Below are 23,026 nucleotides of genomic sequence, written 5' to 3'. Positions count from 1 at the left end.
CCCTAGGCTGTAATTGGTCTTTAGTTTTGTGCCTAGCGTCCTTCTCCTGCAGGTGGCGATATTACCCTACCATACAGGATCTACGATCTGTTGCCCTGTGTCCTTCAATGAACGGAGAGAAAAGGATTTTACGGTGAGTACAAAAATCCTATTTTTTCAATCATCGATTTAATCGGCTTCCAATTGCTTGGCCCTGTTCACGGCTCCACACACGCTGCGTGCCGCACCTCCTTCCCACCTCACGCTCGCCGCTGCCAGACCCGCCCGCATCCACGCTCCGCACCTCCATCACGCTCATCGCCCGTCTAAATTGCACACCACACTTTTTTTTTTTTCTTTTTTACTTCCACCGCTCCAAGCTTGCTCCTGTGATGGACTACAATCTCAATACAAACTAGTAGTCCATCACTGGAGCCATTTTTTAAAATGTATTTTATTTTTTATCCGATTAATCGAACTTAATAATCGGCTAACTAATCGATTTTGAAAATAATCGTTAGCTGCAGCTCTAAACCCTCCATGTAACTAATTTTCAAGTTTACAACTGGTTTAAGTTATTGATCTGAGCAAGATTTGGGTTTATTTTAGCACTTATTACACATGCACTGTACTCACTGTAGTTTTCTTTTATAGGGTCTGCCATCTCACGGAAAGGATTTAATGGTGCCTGCTCTGTACACGAGTACACGGGTTCATTCATGGGACAGAGCGTGCGTTTCAAAATGACATCTGTCTGTGGTCACGTAATGAGCTTGGATTTTATAGGTATTCTTCAGATCATGATTACTACTCCTTCATAACCCCATATGTAGTGCAGTTCTTTAAATCCAGCGTGCCCGGAAGCAGGGAATAGATGTAGAGTGTACAGTGCAATTAGAATGAATGGCCTGCCATGGCTATTGTTGTCTTCCTGTTTTCTCTGCTCCCACATTCTGTATCTGCTTCCTCCCTTCTGCTTTTTATTCCTTTTATTTATCTTACTTTCTCAACAAATGTTTTTTAAAAGCCTCCACAAATAATTTGTCGTTTTTTTAAAATTATTTACATTATTGCATAATATGTTGTGTTTTTAAAAAAAATCATATAAATGATAATACAAAAAATATAGATTTATTATTAGCATTGTGTAAGTAAGACTCACTCTCTCTGAGACAAGTCTTTTGCCAGTGAAGTTTTCAGTTTACATGCTGCTCAATGTTTTTCTAGTTGAGTGGTATGTCCGAATTAGAGTACATTTTCAAGACAATGACTTCACTGACTGGCTTCCCATACACCTCTTGGTAGTCTAAGTGCAGGAAACGGAGGAAGAGGTTTAATGAGGTAGCTCAGCATGCAGCAGGGCCCTACATGAGGTCTTAATAAAAAAAAAAAGAAGGAAGGGGCAGATTTCTCAGCCACGTGTTGCATGCCTGCGGAGGAGCAAGTCACAATCTGTGAGGTATAGAGATCTAATGTGCGGGAGCACCCTCTGCTGGCACAGCTATACTAACATATCTGTGTTCGTCATGGGCTATCTACGGCTGCAGCAAGCTTAGAGGTGTAATCATTTCTTAAGCTACCCATACACCAGCAGAATGTATGAAAGCATTTATTTTCATGTGCGTTTGATTCACTAACAGTTAATAGGGGCAAATCGGTGATCATTTTCAACTGTAGTGATGAAAAAAAATTGAAGAAGGATGGAAATCTTTTGTGAAGGAACAAAATTCTAACAGCGAATGTGGTATTACTCCATTCATTTCAAAATTAAAATCAAATGAAGTTTTGAATGACATTCATTATATGTCTAAAAGCATTATCAAATGTCCTGATGAGATGAATGAAGAACATTCGTGCATAAGCCCTCATTCACACGAGTAACGGCCGGCCCGTACAGATCTGTGTGACGTGCACAGCCGTATCGGGCCGCTCCCGGGAAGGACAGGTGCTGCGCGTGATTTGTACGCAGCAGTCTGTCCTTCTCTATGGGACTACGCAGCCGTACGCCACACTACGCTCACCCGAACTGCCCGTCCGTACGGGTGTCCCTGCGCGGACGCAGACAAGATACATCCTGTACGAGTACAGACGCCTGCACGGACGGTCAGTTTGTGTGAGCGTAGGGCGGCGTACGGCCTCGTAGTCCCATGAGAAGGACAGGCTGCTGCGTACAAATCACACGCAGCACCTGTCCTTCCCGGGAGCGGCCGGATGCGGCCATGCACGCAACAAGGATCTGTACGGGCCGGCCGTTGCTCATGTGAATGAGGGCTTAATGTACCTGTGTATGGCCAGTTTGTGTTAGAATGTTAAAGTCACATTTCAGCCATGGCTGGTTTACTTTATGTCGGCATTCCAAAAACAGACCTTTTAGATTTAGTCATATTAACAAGAAAGGGTTTGTATATCTGTTATTCTGCATTCTATGTGGCTTGCTATACAATGCTTTACAAAAGATAAAGGAGCAGTAGTTACTGTTAAATGAGATACCAAGCAATCATAGTGGACCTTGCATCCCCTGTATGTATGTTATCTGCTGTCGAGGTATTTCAGCCTTTGGCTTAGGACTCCAACTAGGCTCCAAGAATCTATTTTTATGATCACAAGATTGGCAGGTGTGCAATACGAAGAGGCTGTTTTACTAAACCAGTTGAAAATCTTCACTGAAAGAAAATATGTGAATTTTCACTTCAGTTATCCAATCAAGAGAAAAGCAAATTCCTGTTCATTTTGCATAGCCAATTATGCGCAGATGCTTTCACATGTATTGAAGTGAATATTCACACACATTTTGTGAATATTCTCAACTCCTTTAGTAAATCAGCCTGGTTATTTTAGGATTACATATTTGGAGCCCCGTCACAATTACATATTGAAGGATATTTGTAAAGCAGAGTGTGTGACTTTACCAAACATTAAGGGCCCGTTCACATTCGCTCGTTCGATAAAACGCTCCATTTTAGCTAGCGGGCTAGTGCGATATGGCAGCTTCGGTATTGTGCGTTATATCGCACATTGCCGGAGCTGTCACTGTTTAAATTTTTTCTTCTTTAAACTTTATGTGGAGTGTACAATGAGTACGCTCCATTCAGGTCCCCACACAGAAGTATGGTGCCCTGCAGTGACATCTGTGATAAAATACAGCATGCTTGCTACTGCAGTGAATATTTGAATAATGTCAGATTCCTAATCACTACTATAAAAACATACCCCTCTGTTAGTGTGCTGTTCATCTTGGACAGAGAGGGCTATTCTAAGAAGCATTCAAAGTTCTCATTTTTACTTGTGTTCATTTCATTTGATTTTTCTTGTAGGTACTGTGAAAGATTTTATTTGAATTAAATTTCAATTCAAAGAAATAGAAGAAAAAAAAAGAAGAAAAAAACAGCATACAGCGAAAAAAAAGTTTAACTCTTTATTGTAAATGCTTTAAATGACGTTCGCCTAGATTTTTTGGATTTAGTCCTTATCATAGCAGTACTCGCAGTTACTGAGGACCTCTGGTGGCTAGTTTCTGTAATGATTCTTCAATACGCGAGTAAGAGAAGGCTCGTAGCACTGAGCAGCGTACCTAATTTTCCTGGCACTCATTACAGATCTGAACTGTTGCACACACATACACATTCATCAAAACGTTGTCAAAGGCCTTCTTAACCCACCTTGTTCTTACAAGTATGCCCATGGTTAGGTGTGGTGCTGTGACGTTTTATTTGAAAGCTATAGCGTTATTTTGATGAAGACAAAATATATTTGTTTTCTTAAATTATTATCGTCATTCTTATTAGATCTCAAAACATTTTTATATAGCTATTTTTTTAATATCACTTTATGTATATGAGCATTTCTGTACTTCCTAATTTATGGAGCCTTCGGCTACATTCACATTATACTGTGAATGGGCGTTTTTTGATTCCCGAGGCAGGAAACTACACATTTCTGTGGCAGGAATTCCAAATATTCTGTTTAGAAGTGGCTGCTCTCACCCATTCAATTTAATTACCCAGTGACAGCGGCCGCATCTGTAAGCGGTACTCCACATGTAATCGCATATGATACAATTACATGCGGTTTGGAATAGATCACTATCCCTGGATGCACGATAGGTGCGTTCAGGGATGGTGATCTATTCCAAACTGTATGTAATCCTATTGCATACTATTACATGTGGAGTAGCGCTTACACAGAGGTGGCCGCTGTCAGCTGGTCATTAACTTGAGCGGGTGACAGCCACTTCTAAATGGAATATTTGGGATTCCTGCTGCATGAATTCCAAAACTTTAGCTGTGAATGAAGCCTTAATCTACAACCACTTGTTTTCAGAATTGTAGTTTATCAGCCACCTTGCTTTTGCAGGTGTAGAAAAGGAATTCTTGTGAACAGGTCATGTGAACAGAAGTCTTTTTTACCATTCAAATATATGTTTTCTTAATGTTATTTATTTCATTTTATCTTTCAGGAAAATATAACAACTGGGATAAAGTAGACCCAGCAGAACTGTTCAGTAAAGCGCCCACAGAGAAGAAAGAGGCCAACCCAAAGCTCAGCATGGTGAAGTTCTTACAGGTTAGAGACAGATGCTCACTTACCTGCTGGGGTATTGCTAGAATAATATTTGGCACTACTTAAAATTCTTCATTGAACAGTTATTGCAACTGTAGCTATGTGTTTGGTGTTAAGCTCACAGGTTTGTGTGCTCCAAAATCACCCTGACCAAAATAATGTACTGAACCAAATGGCTTTGCTTGCAGTATGTTGCACAATGTGGCATGTGCCCTTCAGGCTGCACTTTACAATGATTTCCCATGGACATACTGTATACTGCTTTCCCTGGCATGCCAAGCCATTGGAAGAGTAATAGTCATGGGTTGCTATAATTTGCACATTCACATTGCTCAGCACACTAACCCATTTGTGATTAGTGGGGAGTCAACACAACCACTCTAGCTATAGCCACTCACCAGTTATAAAAAAAAAAATCTAGTTACATCAGTTCTAAACGGCAGCACTTTGATAATGGTGACTAAATAATAATTGGCTTGGGGAAAACTGCTTTATATCCAGCTTTACATTCTCTGTAATGCAGCTTTTTAACGCAAGCCTTGGCTCTCTTAAAAATGAATGTTATTATTTCTGCCTGATGGAAGGTACCACACGTTGCCGGTTCTGAACTTTGTCTTTTTAGTCATGGTCCCCAGAGTGGCCCTAGAACTCCCTGAAGCTTCTATGTAATTGTAACTTCCAGGTATGGGGAGAAGAGGTGCAGCTCTTCCACATCCCACAATGCAGTACCCTGTGCTTAGGGACTTTCCGCCAGGCTTGAACATTACCATTTTGGGAGGCAGGATAGCATATCTATGCCAAACTCAACTTTCTGAAGTTCAGTTTTTGCATAGGTGCTTTAGAAATCTGGCCCTTTCTGCATAACTGTTTAGTGCAGCGGCCCCAAAGTACCGGCCCGCGAGCCGGTACTAAGTGGCCCGCAGCCAGCTGACAAGTCGGGCACACGGTCACAGACCCCGTGCCCGACTTGCGGGAACAGGTACACGGTCTGTATCTCCGACGGATGCAGACCGCAGAGCTGCTCCTGTCAGCTCCGGCCGGAGCTCTGTCAGTTCTGAGCTCCGGCCGAATGAAGGATCATTAGTAAGGTCTAGTGCAGACCTTACTAATGATCACCCGGGAACGACGATGAAAGCTGGCAGTGTATTAAATGTGTGGGGGGGGCTTGGAAGGGGGGCAAAGGATTATTATGTGTGTGTGTGTGGGGGGGCAAAGTGTATTATGCGTGTGCTTGCAAATCGACAACCAATTATGGTTGTTGTGACAAAAAAAAATTGAAGGAGCAGGATGGAAAAGGAGTGAATTTCCTACAGTGAATGTGGTTTTCATTGGAAAGTCCATTCATTCCAAAATCGAATGTTAAAATGAATTCAAATTTTGAACTCTGATGGCATTGTTGAATGTTCTGATTTTTACTATGAATATTCATAGGAAATTCTACCAGTGTACCTGTACAGCATTAATGTCAGTGTAGTTGCCTAATTGAACTAGATGTGCAGCATGAATCATTAGCAGCTTCCATCAAATGCTTCTTAGACAGGAATTTCACTTGATAGCAAATGCTTTTAAATGAGTTTTGTTTTAACACTCCTTATATACTGGTCCACAATATATTGTAGCGGAATGCAACTAAACTTCAGCTTTTGCCTAACAGGTACGATATATATATATACAGTTATATATAACTGCTCCTGTTTAATTAATGCTATCTTTGTGTTCATAGATGCTATCTTTGTGTTCATCAGACTGATTGAGTTGTTGATTATTATTGGTTATTAATTATTTAAGAGACATAGGCTTTATACATTTTAAAGTTCTATTACCAACTGGCAGCTAGTAAGTAGTGACCGAAAGTGACCAACCTATTGCATATAACAATTGAGTGATTTCCTAGCATTATTTTTAAAGTCCATTTGTTTTTCTGCAAGTTCTATAAACAGTCTGTATTAGAGATAACGGTGATTCTTATGGGTGTATTTATAAAACGTCCGCCCATGATATAGCTACTGATCATTTCTGTCTCTTCCACCCTCCCAGGTTGAAGGACGTGGCTGTGACTATGTCGTCTTGTGGCTGGACTGTGACAAAGAAGGAGAAAATATCTGTTTTGAGGTAACAATCTGACACTTCTTTCCCACACCTTGTTATTCTGTGTAGCTGGGTATACACTACTCATTTTTTTTCTTATTTTTTTGGTTTAACTTTTGGGCTGAAAGAAAATATCTAAAAAATAATTCCCCCATCCATGCTTAAAGGAGAACTATGGGGTTAAGGCTTTTCCCCATAGTTCTCAGGGTAACGGGAGGACACAAACTAGCGTCCTCCCGTCACCCTAGGCTTAGTATACCGTGAGCTGAAGCGGATCCCGACAATTGTGCCGGGATCCGCCCAGCTGCGTGACTGACAGCTGGCTCTGCCTATCTAGAGGCAGAGCCAGCTGTACCCGCCCCCTCCCCGGTCCGATCCACCAGTCAGCGCTGGCGGATCGGAGCGGGGAGGGGGGAATCCAGCCCTTCCCCTGTCACGGCAGAGAGCGTTGACAGGATCGAGAGGTGAGCGAACGCCGGTATGTGTTCGCTCACCTCCCGATCTACTGAGCCGACCTGTGACAGTCTCATTGTCACAGGTTGGCTAGAGTTCTCCTTTAATAATATGGATGGAGGAATTTCACACTGCGGTGGATGTGGATGCAGGTGCTGTTTGGCTGACAGTTTTCTGCCCGAATCCTTCATTTTTTTTCCCCAAGGATGTCTGGCAGGAGGTGGCAGACGGGGCCGATCACTGAACGAATTTCAGCTTGTTCATTAAGAACTATCTGAAATTCGCTCAGTGTACTTCCAGCTTTACATATCTGGTAAACTTTCAGCATTGGCCCCTACTGAGTCATTGGCATATGTAACAAATTTCTCTAGGTTTTAATCATTCTAAACCATATAACATAAAGTGGGCTAGGTAAGGAAATATTTATAAAATTGGCAAGCCGAAACAAGTTTGATATGTTTTACATAAATATGAGGATAGATGTAAGTTTATTTGCCTAATCTGTGTTATCATTGTTGAGATTTATAATGTAAATGGAAAATGTTAAACACACTTGCATAAGAGGTCTCATTGGTAATCCATCTAAGCAGACGTTAAAAATGATTCATAAATTTATATTGCAAAAATCCATAATGTCTCCGTTTTGTATAAAGTGAAACATCGATGTGTACATCATGTAAGAGCAAGCAAGTCTACACTCTTTCCTTCCGGCCGTTTTCAATTTAGTACAGTGTAAATGGAATTCAACAGACTTTTTTAAGGTTAATAAAAAATGTAATGGTTTATTCAGTAAGCCACATTAGCAACCATTTAGATTTTACATTATTGGGGCAAGGGCATTGAGAGCTCAAATATGATTGGTTAGTATGGATTACTGCAGATTGCTGTTAGCCTCAGTCAGTTGTATCTGTTGGTGGCCATGGAGCTCCATGGATGATTGGAGTTAGGGTATATATTGTTAGGACAAATAACATGTGGCCTTTGAAAAACCTTAACCATAACCCTTTAAAGAGACCCTGTAACCAAATTGCAGGTAAAACCACAGAAAAATCAAGTATTTTTGATACTTACTTGCAGTGTTTTTCTTTTCCCTAAATTTTTTATTTACTTGCAGTGTGCCTTTTGAATTTGCTAGAAATTTTGATTATCCAATTTCCTAACATGGCCTACTTCTTCCTTAAAGTGCCCATACACTGGGCAAATTTAGGGCGGTTTTTAATGTACCGACCGAAATTCGCACAGTGTGTGGGGCTGTTGGCTCCCTTTCAGCTGGCATTCCTCGATCAGCTGATCGAAAGAGTCGGCTGGAAAATCTTCGGACGATCAGAGCCGGCAGCCAATGAGCTGCTCGCTCTGATCGGGTATTCTGACCGGTGCCAGCAGCACCGGTCAGAATACAATGCAAACAGCGGAGATTCCTCGATCGACACGCTGTTTGTTTTGATGGAGGAATCGCGTCAATTCTTTTCCGTTCAGCTCGAGGGTTGAACAAAAAAAATTGATAGGTGTATGGCCAGCCTTACACATCATATCCCACTCATCTGTGCTGGCCAAGGTTTTCCACACTTCACCTCCTTACATAAACTTTTATGAAGCTGCCAGATGAGGAGTGAACATGAATACTTTGCAGTGTCTGATCCGGGGCTGCTGACATCCCATCCAAATTGGAGGTGCCTAGTAGCAGTCCTAGGGCTTTTGGACATCTACACATAGAAGGTTTTTACAGGTAAAGAATGCGTAAAATAAACATATAATCTTGTGGGATTATTTTTGTTGAAATGAATGGTCTGGCAACAGCATACAATTCCTGATTAGAGGTAGCAGAGTACTTGCCTACAGGTTACAGTGAGTAGGTACATTATGATATTTTAGCCTGTAGGATCCTATCAAGAGTTTGATAGGCTCTGCCCACTTCTGCTTTTAATTATTGTATTATTACAGTCTTGGTGGCCACAGAGGGTCATTCTAGGAACAGAACAAGCTTAAAGTGTACGTAAAACCTCACAATTATCTTCTCTTATTTGCTCCCTTTTGGTATGTTTAATATACCATTGGAAGTGTTTTGTTATATCAGTTTCTGCAAAGAAAAGCAACCTTCTGGTCAGAAATTCAGAGCAGAAGAAAACTGTTAGGGCCGACAACAGTTCACGTTATTGCTGCCCTCAACAGGACTTGAGGCCCCGTGCAGACCTGCGCGATCTGGGATTGCGCGGTCCTGCACAATGCAGGCCGCGATTGCCGCGCAGCATCATTGATTTCAATGGGGTGACATCCGCGAGGCAATCGCAGAAAAAAGGTACGTGTACCTTCTTTCTGCGATACACGATGCGCGGCCGGGACTGTGTTCGGAATCGCGGCGGGAAACCGCGCGATCTGCACGGCTCGACTGGGCTGCCATTAAAAAATAATGGCACTCACAGCGTGATCAGTGCAGGCCTAGGCAACACCTGACAGCGCGGCAATCTGCGCAGAATTGTGCACGATTGCCGCGCGGTTGAGGTTACGCCTAGGTGCGCACCGGCCCTAAAAGCTGAGTGCGCTTCTGGAATATCAACAGGTGTATTTCTGTACGTGTAGTCTTTTTTTTTTTTGAATAACAATTTTTTTTATTTTGTTTGTTGTACAGGTTATACAATATTTCAGTGTAGTGGAAACAAAACATTACAGGCTTAATATTAAGAATAAACCATAGATATCCGAAAATATACAATTATCTAAACAATTTCCCACATTGCAAAGTTGTACTCATAGACTAGTATTCCACACTGCATACATTAAAATCCACTATGCAAAACAGTAGCAAAGGAGCATCAAGGGATATAAACTTTTCGGATTAGCTTTCTCACAGCTTTGTACGTGTAGTCTTTAAAGGGATAAAACACTTAACCTGTTAGGGCCTGTTCACACCATAGCACTGCACTAAACGCATGGGATTTGTGCATTTAGCACATGCTATTGCACAGTGTGCGGTACCGCTCACTAGTTTCGCTGGTGCATTAGTGTTTATTCTCAGTGGCAACCCAGTATACATCACAGCGGCATGTTTTGCAGCATGTTACTGCGTGTTGCTGTGCAACAAGAAAAGAAATAGACACCGGCACTCCAATAGTAAATCGATTAGTCTATTTATTGACGTACATCAAAAGCAAAATAACACACTTAGTGCACTAAGTGTGTTATTTTGCTTTTGATGTACGTCAATAAATAGACTAATCGATTTACTATTGGAGTGCCGGTGTCTATTTCTTTTCTGCATTACTTTGACGGTGGCCATCCGTCGACTACTGAGCACCCAGGATACTTTGTTGGACGTGCGGTCAGGAGTGCAATGGGTACATGGACTGTAACTTGCTGTGCAACACACGCATGCTAGGAAGTGTGTTGAGCTGCCATTGAGCATGAATGACATTGCAACGCACCTAGCATTGTGCATCATGCGATAGTATGTCATAAACGCATGAATCTTGTGCTTTTAGCGCACCACTTTTGCTTGAACAGGCCCTGGAAGGAAGAGGAAATCTAACAGATATAGTGCCAGGCTATTGCAGGAGGATTTCGAAAAACAAAAACTGCTGTGTTAATGCTATTGACAGACTGCATCATAGATGTCCTTTTTTTTTGTCTTCATTTTGCCGTAGTTCCACTGACAAACTTTCTGAGACATGCTAGAAGAAAAAAAAAAAGCTGAAAGGTCCCTTTCTCAGTTTTGTTTTGATAAGACTTGTACAGTCCATCTTCTATATTTTTGGCCTTTTTCTCAGGTCTTAGATGCTGTGCTGCCAGGGATGAATATAGCACATGGTGGAGAGCGAACAATTTACCGTGCCAAGTTTAGCTCCATCACAGATACGGATATCATGAACGCCATGAACAGATTGGGGGAGCCCAATAAGAATGAAGCTCTTTCTGTAGACGCAAGACAGGAACTTGACCTAAGAATCGGCTGTGCATTCACCAGGTAAAAGCCACGACATTACCACCCCTCAAGCTCCTATTGGTTTGCTTTTCTCTTTTTTTTTAAATTATTATTATTCTACAGATGTGTTCTTATGTGTTTGCTTCTTATATGGGTTGCTTTCTCTTCATATCACATTATGCATAGCTAAAGATTTTTTTTGTCATGCCCAACAGGTTCCAGACAAAGTATTTTCAAGGGAAATATGGTAACCTGGATAGCTCTTTAATATCATTTGGTCCCTGCCAGACCCCCACTTTGGGATTTTGTGTGGAGAGACATGACAAGATTCAGTCTTTCAAACCTGAGACTTACTGGGTTCTTCAAGTCAAGGTATGTAATAGAGCATATTGTATATGGAGGATTTAGCCTTGTGTAGATGTGTCTAAGAGAACTTTCTTACCCACTTTTGGAATGAAATAAAGTCTCTAAGGCCCCGTTCACACTCAGCGGTTTATTGCGCGATTTCCACGCGATATCGCTCTATGTAGCTTGTCCAATGCATTTCAATGGAGCTGTTCACCGCTTAATGTCACCTGTAGCTTTTCGCTCAAGCTTGTCGCTCGTACAGGACCCCTTTTTTTTCCCCGCGAATGTCGCACGATTCGGCTCCAATAGACTCTATGGTGTCGCGCAAAATCACGCAATAACCGGTGATATTGCACGACTTTGTCGCGCGATATCGCGCTATAGAAGGGTCACTTTTGCACTGCAAAATGGAAGGAAAGAATTATGTCACATCAAGATCGCTGTTGATTGATTACAGCCCAATGTAGCAGCGACAGAGTCCCGCCCAAAAAACGCGATATGTAGCGCGATAAAATGTGCACTGTCGCTCAATATTGCGCAATGTAGCTCAAAGCCGCTCAGTACGAAATCGTGCGTAAAAATGCTTGATAGCCATGTCGCTCAGTGTGAATGGGGTCTAAAGCACCGAGGCCTATAGCAACAAAGTTAATAAACTTAAAGAACCGTTCAGTCCAGATACTAAAAGAGAAGAAGGGAAGAACACACCAACCTAGTGCAATGAAATCTCCAGATTTATTATAAAGATAAGTTAATCATGCTCTCACACGTGATCAGCCCAATTGCCGTCGCCAGTGTGATGGTCCAAGGGTATCGGGGAAGTGTGTGTTGGGGGTTAGGCAGAGCATGTTCCACTTTTCAGTTTTCAGGTGTCCTCATTACTCTAGAGGGAGCTCCTGTAGCCCCAAAAATATGATTTTTGTTTAGATTTAGACAGTGGCAGTCTTACTATAATTACCCACCACATTGTTTGGTGCTTACTCCAGAACACCAAGGATGCTGTTCTATGCCATTGAATGAAGTGATATGCTACTCCTAACACCCTTGGTCCCTTACACAGGAAGCTTCACCCCACTACTAGCCATGGTGAGCGTGCTCATCTTAAGGTGCCCATACACCTTACGATTATCGAACAAAACTTTTTGTCGGACGGAAACGCCACCAACCATGTGAACATCGTACGATCGACCAAAGTTTTCAAACATGCTTGACCGTCAAAAGTCGTACGATTGTACAGTACTATCGGTCGGGCACTCTATTCACACGTTACGATTGTCGTACGAAAAGTCGATCGCATACGATTATCGTGCGATAATCGTAAGGTGTATGGGCACCTTTACTGTGGGACTGTTACAGGGCTTTCATTTAAACTTGTAAATGCATGATTGACTTTACCTTCAAAATAAATCTGGAGAAACCAAGCAGTGCATGCTTACTTTGACTGCCTCTGTCTAAATGAGAATCCTTTCAGGTGAGCAATCAGAAGCAGGAGGTGTAAAGGTGCCCATACACCTTACGATTTTCGATCGAAACTTTTCGTCCGATGATCGAATAGTCGTACGATTTTCGTACGACAGCCCCATCATGCCCAGATGATCGCAAGACTAATTTAGCCGTAATTAAGGAAAAGCAGAATTGCGGTAATTGATTTGCCGTATTTTCGTTAGCGCAAGCGCAGTGTAGATTGTACGGCTTTTGACGGACGGAAACTCCAGCAACCTTCGCGAAAATCGTACGATCTAGCAAAGTTTTCAAACATGCTTGACCGTCAAAAGTCGTACGATTGTACAGTACTGTCGGTCGTACACTGCAATGCACACATACGATTATCGGCCAAAAAGTCGATCGCATACGAAAATCGTACGATAATCGTAAGGTGTATGGGCACCTTAACCCTCCTCTGATTTATTCAGCCATGCATTTTCAAAAGAGTGAAGAGCCACAGATGAGATTACATCAGGTGATTCAGGCTTTTCATTTCTTCGCACTAATATAACTCAGAAAAAAAGTGATGTAGAGCATGAACACATTTGCCACAATCAGTAAATATGAAATATTCTTATGGAAAAGTTTTTATAAATACAAAAAAAGAAAACATGTATTATGAAACAAGCACAAGCACCCTCAAAACCTTTATTTTTCTTGTTAAGGTGAGCCGTGGTCAAGAACATCCTCTTACACTGGACTGGGATCGAGTGCGGGTTTTTGACAGAGAGATTGCTCAGCTGTTCCTAAATATCACAAAGTCAAGCAGGGAAGCACAGGTACCTTTTTTTTATACGAGTTTAACGTACTCCTGATGAAAATATACTGTACATACCTGTACTGCTGCGGGCCCACATAGCGGAAACATCAAGGTGTCTGCAAGATCCATATTGTTCTGAAGATCACCCAGCCTTCTACATTGATAGCTGCACCCAACCCCTACGGTCATGGGGGTCACTCATAACTGTGCTGAGCAAAATGTAAGGCCTAAAAGCTGGGAAGGAGTAAAGTTCCAAAAATGTATTTACATGTCAAGATGCCCTGGGACTTACGGGTTCCAGAAAATGGAAACAGATTCATCCCTTTGCACTAAACAGCGCAGATGGACACATTTTCCCGGCTGACCTATTTTATTCTGACAGCCGGAGCCCTTCACTATCCACATATCTGAATCTTGACTGCAGTCAGTGGCTGAAACATTTCTACCCGCCTCCTTTGAAATAAGTAGATTGAAAAATGAACTTTTGTCAAACCAGGTGGTGTTGGCTGGGCCACCCACAGCTGGAATTCAGCAGGAGTCAGCTTAAGTATCACCTGTAGAATATACTTTAAATGTATTGCAAACAGCAGTTCAGGTCAGGTTTAAAAGGTACGCTCCTTTCATTATTTTGTACTTGTGCAGCCTGCTTCAATGAGGCACAGTTACATGAAATAAATATTAGGTAGGTAATTGCTTCAATAGCTTGAAATAGTGTTGTGTGGAGACTCCCGTCTCCTGCTAGATTGGCTGTACTTCGCAGTTTTTCCCAGCCAAGTGGCTGATCCAAACATACTTTGGGATAATCTACTGGGATATGGTTTTAACAAACAAGTGATAAGAAGCACTTATTTATAATAATAGTCCTCGACATCAGACATGCTTGAAATGAGTATGGAATATTTCACTTGGTGTGAAAATCATGAGTACTGGGCATTAGACTTAAAGTAGTATTAAACTCTCAATCTTTTTTTTTCAATAATGAATCCATAATAAACAAATATACATTGCCCAGCAAAGTATTTTTTTTATATTTTTGCACAAGCATTTGCAGTCATCATGTTTGAGAACAGTTGACTCCAATGTTTTCAGCTCTGCTTCCCTGAACTTCCTGTCCTGTACAAGATCACAATGGACAGAGCAGTCTCCAGCAGCTGTCTGTCTACTAGCTTGGAGGAGGGGGAGAAAGGAGCAGGGGATTGGCTTGGCCAATTGGCCCTGCTGTGTCTGTGTTTGTGGAGAGACACACCGCTTACTAGCACACACAAGAGTGGCTCCATAGGACTCTGCAGGAGAAAGGAGCCACCCCAAAACAGGATTTCAGGACCAGTGCTTAGGGGACCAGCTAACTCTGCAGGAAGCTAAAAGTTTTAAACACTTATGCATGTTGGGTATCGTTTTACTCGTTGTAACCTCATCTTTTATATGTCATTTAAAAAAGTGGTATTTTGTTGTGTTTTGGGGCATTAAATTACATTTTTCACTAAATGTTGGGGTTTAATAAGGAGTTGCGCTAATATTGCGCAACATAAAAATTTGCAACTACCACCATTTTATTCTATAGGGTCTTGGCATTCAGAAAATATATAATGTTGGGGGGTTTTAAGTCATTTTCAGGCCTAAAATGTGGAATATAACATGGGTGCAAAAAATTAAAAAAGGGCCTCAGTCATGAAGGGGTTAAAAAACGTTTGCCTTTAAAATCACGTTAAGGCCTCATTAAGAAAAGGTGAGTGTTCAGTCTTGTGTCATGTCTGACAAATCTCTAGTATTGTATGTCAGCTTTACAGATGGTGCCACAAGGATACCTGAGAACTTCCTGTGCACACAGATGTATGGATAAACACCAATGGCTTGAAGAGAGCTCTATGAATAGGGATTCAGTTTGCTAGAACAGCAGTGGCCAGATGTGGGACCTCATCACTGTACTGGTTTTCACTGTTCACAGTGCACTACATCTATGCTATTGCTGTTTATATGATTTTGATTTTATTTGATCTTATGTGTATTCAGTATTGATTTCCTAAAGTCAAATGTCTTCCTTTTATGGGGCCTGTGTGCCAGCACTGTATCTTCCATACACTTCAAAATTCAGAGAGCAACACAAAACAAACAGCAGCCATACCAGAAAGGGGGAACATTTGATTGTGTTTTGTTCATTTTACTAATAAATGAATTAAACAGTCTCTGCAATAACCTTGTTTTTCCATATTTAACATACTTTACATTTGTGTAGTATTAGGTGCTGCAATGTCATTTCAGTGTTCTTTTGTGAATGCAGGCTCACCCTGTTACACAGAACATTTTGTATGTGTGTTGACGTGTATTTTGCCTGCAGGTGGAATCTGTCACTAAGAAAGAGAAGGCCAAACAAAGGCCGCAGGCATTAAACACAGTGGAAATGTTGCGTGTGGCAAGTTCTTCATTAGGTATGTGGAAAAAATATTTGTCTTTGGACTATTGAGTGACTTAAACACATATACAGAAATATCCCTGGTAAAAAATCATATTTCATGTATTGGAAGAAGAGAAAACTAAACAAACTGATCTAATAGCATTACCATTCAAAATACTTTTGAAGATCTATCGAATTGTAACACAAGTTGTACCAGTTAGCTCTGGGATTGAATTCTAAAACGGGAGTAAATAGGACATTTATTAAGAAGAACAACCAAATAGCTTTTACTTTTTTAACATTTGATAGAAAAGAAGTGTGATTGATTGCTGAGTCCAGCAGCTCTACTTTTATTGCTGTCATTTGTAAAAGGAGGGAGGGAGATGTCTACCTTTTGGAAGTTGACTGTGTACCTCATATTTTTATTCTGTTACAGGAATGGGCCCACAGCATTCTATGCAGATTGCGGAGCGACTATACACACAGGGTTATATCAGCTATCCCCGAACAGAAACCACCCATTACCCAGAGAACTTTGACCTTAAAGGAACCCTGAGACAACAGTCCAACAATGCTTTTTGGGGTGATACGGTGAGCAGAAAACTCATACACTTAATGCTGTTGTGTTTGAGCAATATTTTTTTCATTGTGCATCATACTTGAGCAGGAAAATTTAATGTTACATATACTTTTGTGTTTGAAATTTTTTTTACACCAAATTAGGAAAATCCCATTATTGGAAAAGTGTATTCTAAAGGTATCCCTAAGAGCGCATGGTCTTGTCTGTCTTTTTTATTGCCCCAACATGTAATATAGCCAAATTATATCTATGCTTGTTGTGCTTATATTACAGAACTTTTTAAAGTTCTGCCACAACTTTAGCTATACTGCTTTGGCCTGCATCTTGTGACTTAAACATATCTAACAATGCATTTTTTTGACATTGCAGGTTAAAGCTTTGCTAGCCGAAGGTATAAATCGTCCAAGGAAAGGAAATGATGTTGGAGATCACCCTCCAATTACACCCATGCGTTCAGCAACAGAGGCAGAACTTGGTATGTTGTGGAGTCCTATTACAAGCTTTCACAATATATGAAGTGGTATGATTTATGACTAAGGAGCCCATTTGAAAAGCGGTGGTGTGGCCTTAAAGTGACTTATTATTATTATTATTACATAGGATTTATATAGCGCCAACAGTTTGCACGCTTGCTTTACAATATAAGGAAGACATTACAATCACAATACAACTCAAGACAAGATGGTAAGGAGGTCCCTGCCCCTGAGGGCTTACAATCTAAAAGGGAGGGAGAAGTGATATATGAGGAGGTAGCTACATCTTAGCTATTCCCTGTGTAAAGCAAAGAACCTGCCTGTGATATAAGGATATTCCAATAGGATATAATAAGCTCTCATGAATGCCAAAAAACTTTTCCAAATGCCTTTCTAGATGCTTGTACAATGCTGCTCGCAAGGGCGAGAGGGGTGTAGTGGAAGCTGAATCATCCAGTCAGTGCCCTAAGTGATTGACAGTGTGACTGAGGACTGGAGCCGATGTCAATCATTCTCTGCAGGGCTGGACAGGGGTGTGTGTCAGCCTGTGGCATTACATGGTGCCAACAGGACTGTGGGCACACTGTGCATTAAGGCATTGTCCTGTTGTACCTAGTCCAGCACGTAGTGGGCATATCTGTCCACAATACCAGCCGATTTGCAGCACCTGAATTGCATTGACAGTACAATGCAGGAAGTGTTGTATGAGGGGGAAGATGCTAGCAGGATCCCAAAGTATGCATTACCTGCTCACAATGCAAATAATATGAAGGCTTGCATTGTTAGATTTATATGTGACAGAAGATTTGTAATTTTTTTAGGTTTAGATAGATTTAGGTTTAGATACATTAGGTTTTTTAGGTTTAGATACATGTTCACAAAATCTTAGTGCAGTTTTAGAGTAATAACTGGTTTGGGGGTGCACATGGCTGAGATCAAGATAAATTCCATGTGTCCAACCAGATCCTCATCTGCATTTCGCTTAAGGCAGGCAACATAGTAGGAACAACTCTGTACTAATCTGTAGTGTAATAAATGACAAACAAAAGAATGCTGTTTTTTTCCCCCGCTACCAAATCTGTAAAGCTGGACTTCAGGCAACACAATTGAAATACATCTGTTCAGCCATCCTTATGATTCACATACTACCACAGGTCCTGGTCCCTGACTTCATTTTTGTGCACTGCAGTTAAGCTGTATAACTTGGTCAAGGGACGGCACCAGTCTGTGATGAAGGTCAGTAAAGGAGCACCACATTGCTGAGCTCACCACTGCACACACTCTGCTCTCACCCCTTGTGAGCATGTTTCTAGTATAAGTCTCACAGCAATGTGCAATCAAATAGAGTCTGACTGGTGCAGAGATCTTGCCCTCCCTAGCGTAGTCTGATTTCTGTTGTGCAGAGGATTAAATGAAGCCAAAATATTGGCAGATTCAGTTCTAAATGTAGTTGAAAAATTCTTTTAACTTTTTTTTTAAAGAAAAACATTACTACTTTTGTGTATTGATCTTTGGTTTTGATATAAATTGAAATGTTGATTATAGTTCTTATGCAACCCCATAGATTGTGACAGAAATGTACAGATGTGGGTACCTTATATCGGTGGTTCTCTATCTTCTTGTCTGGTCAACAACTATTGCTGTCACTCCACATATTGAACGGCTGTAATGTCAGTCTGCAGCCATAAGATGGCGTTTTATATTTTCCTTATGCACAAAAAATAGAAGCCACTATACAGGTCAAATTGGATGAGCGATTTCTGTCTTTTAAAAAACATACAGAATTATATATTTTTAAGGAGTCTAAACACACTTTTGGGGTAGCTAAAGTAAAACTAAGCTCAATCTCGCGCTCAGTTTACTAATTTGTATTGAGATTGTATTCCATCACAGGAGCGAGCTTGGAGCGGTGGCTACTTTACAACACTAACAGGGAATATGGGGAACCAAAGTAACCACCCTCCAGAAGGAAGGACAGTGTCAGCATGAATTAAGAGATGGTTTGAGGATCTACTGCTGAGTGATACACAAATAAGATACATTGAGGGGAATTTATCAAAACTGGAGCAGACAATATCTGGAGCAATTGCCTGTGGCAACCAATCAGCATCTCTCTTCAGTTTGTTCAGTTAAGATTTGAAAGTGAAAGAGAGAAGCTGATTGGTTCCATGCACAGCTGCTCCAGATCTTGTCTGCTCCAGTTTTGAGAAATGCCCCTCATTTTTGTTACTAGTTGAGGTATAAAATGCATGTGGCCGCGGGTGCAGGAGCGCGATCTCCTCGCAGCCGCTCACATGGGCGCCGGAACCGGAAGTCTAAAATGCATTTTAAAGATATAACTGCTAAGTTTAGTGTCACTTTAAGATAAACATACATACAGAGGATACTTAGTAGCTGCTGAAATAAAAGGCCTCATCATTACTGAGAAATGCTATCCTAGGACTTGTACTGGCATACATGAGATTATATTTAAAGTAAACTAGAATTATGGTAGTTAACGGTTACCATATAATTTTTTAGGATCATATTTATTATAACAAATTTATGACCTATGTATGGGCAATTGTATTTTTCGAAACTGATTAAAATTCTCTACTGCTCTGTATGTTTATGAATCAAAGTACAAGTTGCATGAACAATACGTTCATCGAATTTAAAAAAAAAGAAACTTTGTTTTAACGATTTACAGTTTATAGATTAGTACGATATTTGTTTCAAATTACTACATGTGATCAATGATTTGTCTTACACTGGTATTTATACCTGGTATAGAAGAGAATCTTGTATATGTTCTACAATGACCACTACAAACACATTAACAAGGCTATTCACAAAAGGGTGAAGAGTTTGGAGTTGGCAGGAGAAGTGAACAATCTAAGACAACATAGCTGATTAGGAAAAATTCTCCAATTCAGCTCACTTTCCAGTTCAGCTATGTTGTCCTAGATTGGTCACTTCTCCTGACTTCTCCAAACTCTTCTCCCTTTAGTGAATAACCCTGTAAGTGTTTGATCTTGTGTGTATTCATAACTCTTGAATATTCAAATTACAGTTCTATGTTCAGATAGCTATTGATTTGATAATTTGTCATTATGCCAATTTAAATTACAGTAACTCGTATTACTCCCTGAGTACTCCCTTTTTAAAAAATTTTAATACAGTTTTTTTATGATATGGGTATAAACTTTTTTTTTTTTTTACTGTTGGGGCAGGGAAGGTTTTTGAAATTATTTAATGCCCCTGAGCTCACTAAGGTTGAGAAGCACTGCTTTCGACCGTACACACATCCAGTTATTTATAAATGTTTATTCCGTTTGATAGTGATTTATTTCAACATAACGTATTGTCATATTGCCATAACCACAGTACTGCTTAACCTGGTTCTTCATTCTTGTTCCTTTCAAGGTGGTGATGCTTGGCGGCTGTATGAATATATAACCCGACATTTCATTGCTACCATCAGCTATGACTGCAAATACCTCCAGACAGTGATTGTGTTTAGCGTTGGCCGTGAGCAGTTCTCAACCACGTGCAAAGAGGTGATCTCTCCAGGTAAGTGAAGGGCGAAAATTTGTGGATTGACATGTAACTGTGACAGCTTAAAGAACCCCAGTCTTGTGGAAAAGCAGAATATTGTTTTGCAATGAAAAGCTGTTTAAATCATCCATCCAGAATCTGGCATTATGGGAAGTGTTGTGTCTGAGTTCTCCTTCTTTAATAGATCATGTTGATTTACAGCATAGCTGAGTAAAGCAGAAGAGGAAAAGCTTCTATTGCATTGTGGGAGCGAAGTCTTTTTCCTTGATTCAAATCTGCCCAACCGGGACATGCTAAGGAAAGGTGGCCGCAGAGACCTTATTTTGTTGGATTATTCTGCATGTCTCTGACTAGAGTTGCCAACTGATTCCTTTCATTTCAAACATGGATTCTGTGGTTAATTAAATTCAGGCAATGTCTTAACTGAATTAATGCAGTTGAAATTATGCTGAAATTACTCTAGAGTTATATTTTTTCAGTAATTAAAGCAATTAAGCACCTGCATGCTTGACTGATAGTCATGGGGACTGAAAAAACAGTGTTGCCACTGATTTGGTAGTTGCTGTGCTAAAATATTGAGTAGAAATAATGCTTTGCAGAGTTTACACCAACGAGTGCTCATAATATTGCGTTTGCTTAGTCAAAAAATGTAAAATTAAGCAAACTTGCCTATTTTTTTAGATGGCAATATACATGAGATGATTATTGCCCTATCACACCAGTTCTAGTTGAAATGAAAAATGACTATGTCTGTGGGAATGCTGCATATGCAGAACATCCCTGGCCTACCAGTCGCAGATATCACTGTTGGTGGGCCAGTGGATAAACAGGCATACCTGGCTGCTACAAACATGCATGTTTATGTCACAGTCATTCTGTTTAGATCTTCCAGCTGTGTCTCACATTTGTGGTCAACTTTAGGGACTCAATATATAGTAAAAAATAAAACCCCCAGTGGCGATTAAATATCACCAAAAGAAAGCTCTACCTGTCTCCAAAAAAATGATATAAAATTAATTTCAGTACAGCGTTGCATGACGGAATAAATGTCAGTCAAAGTACCGCAGCGCTGAATACTGAAAAATGGCCTGGCCAGGAAGGGGGTTTAACATGCCAGTCATCAAGTGGTTAACATATTAGAGGAAATTTGTAATTTGCTGCCATTGCTAAACTCTTTCTGTAAATACTGGTTACCTGGCTGTTATGCTGACTCAGTGGCTTCAGCTCTTTTCAAAGTCATGAACTCAGAATAAGTATACACATCAGGAAAGTCACAGAAAACTGGTACATTGTAATTTGCATCAAAGTAATGAAGCTAGAAGGGGAAACGAGTGTAACGGGTCCAGAGTCTGTGTTACATACAGTGCTCCTTCATTACAAATTATTTTTACAGTAAACACTACCATAATGACTTCTAAATATATGCTCACTAAAATATACTGTGCAATGCCTTTAAAAGAACAGTAGCTAAAATACATTTATATTGCAGGGTATACTGAAATCATGCCCTGGCAAGGTATCCCCCTGGAGGAGAGATTTCAATCTTGTGAAAGAGGAGATAAATTTAGCGTGGAGGAAGTGAAGTTGGTTGAGAAACAGACATGTCCTCCAGATTACCTAACAGAGGCGGAGCTCATCACGCTGATGGAAAAGCATGGTATCGGTGAGTGATACAGAATATGTGTAAGTCTCCTTGCTCTAGGGTACATTTTTGCCCTTCATCAGACTAATGCTCAATGTCTGGACACATGCATGGCAGCCCCTAAAATGGCTATATTGACGTGCAGTGAAAGTCAGCCACAGCAGTTCATGTTAGTGAAGCACATATGAAGGATCTTTAGCTGCCTAGTGCTATATTGAGTGCCTGAGTTTTGCTGTACCCTTTAAGGAAAATGTGATTCACTCCAGGTAAGTCTATGCCTTATACTTTTATATTTTTTGGGTGTTCCTATTAATTACAGTATGGACCATACATTCTAGAGATGCCTTGAAGTGTCTGTGTGACTTTACATATGTTCCAAATGCACCTAATGGACACTTAGAGGTATTCACCTCTGTGCATTACTGTGCATGTTGAGTTGTATTGCATTTCTGACTCTGCATTCATTTCAACCTGTTTGTTATAGAGGTATGTGCGCTTTTATGTGGACACTGAAATGCATATCAGCTTTAAGCCTTAATTCGTCTCTGACAAGATGCATAAAACTTTAAGCAAGGGTCCTACTGTACCCTCGCCTGTGCAGTGCTAGAAAAAGGCATTTTTTCTCGTTTTTGCTGGCACTGAACAGTTGCAAACAAATATAACACCACTTGAGTTGGTTGTTGCGGAGCCTAAAGCTGATGTTTGGGTTCTAGTGAAATCTACTACACATGCTCAGCGGTATTACCTTATCACAACCATGAACATTTATACAACAAAATGTCAAATGCTTTTTCCCCCTTCCCCCCCCCCCCCCCC

At 40.7% G+C, this 23,026-nt stretch overlaps 1 protein-coding gene across 2 annotated transcripts in view; it reads left to right on the top strand.

Moving 5' to 3' along the window:
* TOP3B (topoisomerase (DNA) III beta) overlaps positions 1–23,026 on the top strand; it is a 44,941-nt gene that overhangs the window by 10,416 nt on the left and 11,499 nt on the right. For both annotated transcript variants that reach the window (XM_018566033.1, XM_018566034.1), the window contains 11 exons: positions 634–765; positions 4,436–4,542; positions 6,577–6,651; positions 10,842–11,038; positions 11,212–11,368; positions 13,492–13,605; positions 15,922–16,012; positions 16,415–16,569; positions 16,928–17,033; positions 20,437–20,583; positions 22,058–22,231. In XM_018566033.1, coding sequence (XP_018421535.1) covers positions 634–765; positions 4,436–4,542; positions 6,577–6,651; positions 10,842–11,038; positions 11,212–11,368; positions 13,492–13,605; positions 15,922–16,012; positions 16,415–16,569; positions 16,928–17,033; positions 20,437–20,583; positions 22,058–22,231 — 1,455 coding nt within the window. The remainder of the gene's footprint in view (positions 1–633; positions 766–4,435; positions 4,543–6,576; positions 6,652–10,841; positions 11,039–11,211; positions 11,369–13,491; positions 13,606–15,921; positions 16,013–16,414; positions 16,570–16,927; positions 17,034–20,436; positions 20,584–22,057; positions 22,232–23,026) is intronic.

The sequence above is a fragment of the Nanorana parkeri genome, unplaced genomic scaffold (genome assembly GCF_000935625.1).
Source record: "Nanorana parkeri isolate BGI_ZX_2015 unplaced genomic scaffold, ASM93562v1 scaffold909, whole genome shotgun sequence".
Lineage (NCBI taxonomy): Eukaryota > Metazoa > Chordata > Amphibia > Anura > Dicroglossidae > Nanorana > Nanorana parkeri.
The sequence above is the reverse complement of the archived record's forward strand: the minus strand, read 5'-3'. Positions and strand labels throughout refer to the sequence as shown.